We start from the raw sequence: 4,146 nt of genomic DNA, 5'->3' as shown, positions 1-4,146 counted from the left end.
TCTTTGTAAAGCGGGGATTTATCTAGAGAGTGTGTCTGGAAGACACCAAGCTGGGTATTTTAACAGATGGGCTGAGAAAGAGGAACCTTCGCAAAGTGCTTCGTGTGAATGTAGACTCACAGGGGGACACGAGGACATAAATCTACCCCTCTTCTATTTGCACTGAGATGCCAAATGACCGGAACAGTCGAAACGTCACCTGAAGGCAGAACTGAACAGTCAGTTCATGAAGACGGACATAACTATATACATGCGTGTACTCAGAGACCCACAGAATCCAGTCAAGCACACATTCCACAACAGTTTCCTCACAGGAGTGGAGAGAAACCAAATCCTGATGTTTAACAGAAAAACAAATGGTAGCAGAGCCCAGCCCATAGCTGAGCTGCACAGAGCAACTCCCTCTTCTTCCTCCTCGCTGCCAAGCCCATCCCATATCCTGCACTATATCAACAGCCTGCCTCCGCCTATCAACCTCCACAGTCCTGCTGCAACAGTCCTCGCTCCTCGTCTTCTCTCTTGACCAGCAGATAGTCGGCCATTATGTTTTACAGCCCGAGCCTCGCCAGTGGTCCTGCCCTCATCACCAGACAGAGCCGCAGCTACACATCCAGCGCTGCTCCCCACAAGGCTCACAGTGTGTCAGGTCTCAGCTTCAGGTCCGGTCCCCGCATCTCCTCCTCCAGCGCTCGCGTTGTGTCCTCCGGCTATGGAGGCGGCATGGGCATGGGCGGCGGCATGGGCATGGGCGGCGGCATGGGCATGGGAGGCGGCATGGGCATGGGCGGCGGATTCGAGCTGTCCAACGCTCTGGACCAGAGCAACGTGCACCTGAACGAGAAGGCCACCATGCAGAACCTGAATGACCGTCTGGCTTCCTACCTGGAGAAGGTCCGCTCCCTGGAGGCGGCCAACGCCAAGCTGGAGCTGCAGATCAGAGAGTACTACGAGCAGAAGGGCCCAACAGCACAGAAGGACTACAGCAACTACTGGGCCATCATCAATGACCTGAAAGACAAGGTATGCATGCAGGCATTTACACCTCTATCAGTAAAGAAGCCAAATATTTGCAGTTCTGTTAATGATTGTAAAGGCAGCACTTTAAACAGAGCAGACACACACAAGCACCAGGACAGCCTGGATCAAATGATGTTCCTCTGAATCCTTGATATTTTGATTGGCAGGTAAGAGAAAGGGACGCTAGTGGGTCTGTGTGGCGATTTGACGTCGTTGCAGCTCATCAAACGTGCTGAAGCGACTTAAAAAGCTTCAGGTGTAAAGTCACAGATGAAAGTCAGAAGCAGTCTGAGCTCCTTTGTTTCTGCAAATGAACCGTTTCACCGAGACTGAGTCCCAGTGCTGCTGCTCTCTTTAGATCAATGCTGCCACCATCGCAAACGCCAACATCCTGCTCCAGATTGACAACTCCAAACTGGCTGCCGATGACTTCAGAACCAAGTAAGCTCTTCAGACTTTCATCCCGAGGAGGTGAAATATGTCATCTAACATCAATTCCTTTTTCTAAACTCAACTAATCAGGTTCGAGCACGAGCTGATGATGCGCCAGTCAGTCGAGGCCGACATTGCCAACCTCCGCCGCCTGCTGGACCAGACCACCCTGACAAAGGCCGACCTGGAGATGCAGATCGAAGGCCTGCAGGATGAGCTGGCGTACCTGAAGAAGAATCACGCAGAGGTGACTGGCACACAGCTATCTGCAAAGAGCCTTTCTTGTCACACCGGCTTGCAGCTCTGCAAACACTGACACCTTTTTGTTTCTTTGGCCCGTTCAGGAGCTGGCAGCTCTGCGCTCTCAGCTTACCGGCACAGTCAATGTGGAGGTGGACGCTGCGCCGCAGCAAGACCTGAACAAAGTCCTGGAAGAGATTCGAGCCCAGTATGAAGCCATAACAGATAAACATCGCAGGGACCAGGAGTCGTGGTTCAATGAGAAGGTGAGGAGATTTTCCCGTGAAGGAATCTCATTCCACACGCTGGAAACGACCGGCTCCGCTCCCTCAGCAGTCCAAGCTGTGGTTACTTCTGTTAGGATAAAACATCTTAATCTGGATTTATTTTTTACGTTCTTAATTTGTCTTTTTCTGTTTATGCAGTCAGCAGCTCTGTCTAAAGAAGTGGCCATCAGCACAGAAACAATCCAGACGTCCAAAACGGAGCTGGGTGACCTCCGACGTACCCTGCAGGGGCTGGAAATCGAGCTGCAATCTCAGCTCAGCATGGTGAGATCAGAAGCCACTTCTTCACATCTCGCTCATGTGACCTTATAAGAGCAAAATTCCCACATTTCTCTCTTGTCAGGTCAGAATAGCGAAAACATTCAGAGGCTAAAGAACAGAAGGGAGGATAAGAAGGGGAGGATTTATTGAAAGAATGAAGGGAGCAGTGGAAAAGAGAGGGAGGGAGCTTGTGCCCAGGAAAACATTTCACTGACATCTGTTCAAATTCTGAAAGTCATAAAAAAAGCCTGAAGAAAGCAGAAGGAATGCTGGATGGCAGCAAGTTGCACTCCCTGGTTTATCTGATCCCTGCTGCAGTGAGTCAGTCAGAGATAAACACATTCCACATCTTTACCAAACCCAGCTGCGTCTCATCCTCACAAAGGCAAAGCTGATGCAGCGCAAACAACCTGCTTTTGTGTCCGACTCACCTGTTGGACTCAGCGGGGTGCAGGGCTACCGTTTAGCCCAGTAGAGCAGTTAGCAGGCAGAAACATCATCTTCACTGGTAAGTTTTCCTCGTCTCTTCCAACAGAAAGGGGCTCTGGAGAACACGTTAGCAGAGACGGAGGCCCGTTACAGCGCCATGCTCGCTGGCTTCCAGAACACTATCAACATGCTTGAAGCGGATCTAGCCAACGTGCGCGCCAGCATCGAGCAGCAGGGCCAGGACTACAAGATGCTGCTGGACATCAAGACCAGGCTGGAGCAGGAGATTGCAACCTACAGAAGCCTGCTGGAGACAGAGGAGTCCAGGTAAACACAGCTGCATGGCCTTAACTCAGGTCAAAGAGAAGAAAGGAATGTGCCAGAGCCTTAACTCGTTGCTTTTCTTTCCCTTTCCCTCTGCTTCGCTTCGCTTCAGGCCGATTGGGACCGGTAAGTGATGTCTGCTCTGACAATGCTTCATACGAGAACAGTCATGCCGTGACCTCATGCTTTTCTCTTGCTTCAGGAGGATCAAAGACAACAGTTACAACCACCACTGTGCGTACATCCAGCTAAGAGGTCCAACTGGCCGGACAAGCTGCTCTCAGACACACACACACACACTCCGACTAATGAAAGCTGTTGTGCAAGATGAGGGAAGCTGTACTGTACATGTAAACAATCAAACTTCTATCAGAGTTCATGATCCGAAACTTGTAAAACTGTAATGTTCACTCCATTGCATGTGTGTGTGTGTGTGTGTTTGTGTGTGAGACCTGTCTGGAAATAAATCTGCTGGTGAAGATAAAGCGTTTTGTTGTTTTTTGTGACAGTTTCTCACAAGAACTTTATCTCTTTTCCATGACATCACCTTGTTTCTGCCGTATCCATGGCAACTGCATGACATTTTGGGAGGTGGGATGTGGGTCTGCGGAAATCTGCCTTACGTAACGGCGCTGCTGTCAGGAAAGGCTGAACAATGGTTAAAAGCCTCAGTGTGGAAAGCGCTGGGATGTGGAGGAAAGGCCACTCAGAAGGCCGAACCAGCGACACGCTGAACATTCAGCAAAGAGAAAACCCAAAAAGAAAAAGGAAAAAAGAAGTTTGAGTTACGTGGCCACATAAAGCTCATGGCAAACAAGACACACCCAAGCTGATGACCAATCATTGGCCTGGAAGCTTTTACCATGAAGTCAGAATGACTTTCTGTTACCTAGAAACAAGAATAAACACCTGCCTGGACAGAAACACTGAGTGGAACACACACACACCGACAGAAACACTGAGTGGAACACACACACACCGACAGAAACACTGAGTGGAACACACACACACCGACAGAAACACTGAGTGGAACACACACACACCGACCAGGTGAACAAAGAAGTCCCTGTGGAAACAGGCGCTATCAGACTCCGCCTCTTCTATGAGCTACATGCTCCATGACCAATGAGCTGTCAGACAGTCAGGCAGGGTGGGG

The 4,146-nt window shown here is 50.1% G+C and overlaps 1 protein-coding gene across 1 annotated transcript; it reads left to right on the top strand.

Annotated features, from left to right (window-relative positions):
- The first annotated feature begins 488 nt into the window (after positions 1-488).
- Positions 489-3,469, top strand: LOC306774726 (keratin, type I cytoskeletal 15-like). Its single transcript, XM_079264880.1, has 8 exons — positions 489-1,020; positions 1,376-1,458; positions 1,540-1,696; positions 1,794-1,955; positions 2,115-2,240; positions 2,773-2,993; positions 3,103-3,116; positions 3,193-3,469. The coding sequence occupies exons 1-8, from the start codon at positions 544-546 to the stop codon at positions 3,240-3,242; spliced, it is 1,290 nt and encodes a 429-aa protein (XP_079121006.1). The 5' UTR covers positions 489-543; the 3' UTR covers positions 3,243-3,469.
- The last annotated feature ends 677 nt before the right edge of the window (positions 3,470-4,146 follow it).

The sequence above is a fragment of the Telmatherina bonti genome (assembly GCF_933228915.1).
Source record: "Telmatherina bonti genome assembly, chromosome: 3".
Classification (NCBI taxonomy): Eukaryota; Metazoa; Chordata; class Actinopteri; order Atheriniformes; family Telmatherinidae; genus Telmatherina; species Telmatherina bonti.
This window is presented reverse-complemented; position numbering and strand designations above follow the sequence as displayed.

Bases quoted from the DNA above. Each gene is read 5' to 3' on its own strand.
- LOC306774726 (XM_079264880.1), top strand. From the start codon at position 544: ATGTTTTACAGCCCGAGCCTCGCCAGTGGTCCTGCCCTCATCACCAGA. The intron at 1,697-1,793 runs GTGACTGGCACA...TGGCCCGTTCAG, and splicing joins TGAAGAAGAATCACGCAGAG to GAGCTGGCAGCTCTGCGCTC. The intron at 1,956-2,114 runs GTGAGGAGATTT...CTGTTTATGCAG, and splicing joins AGTCGTGGTTCAATGAGAAG to TCAGCAGCTCTGTCTAAAGA.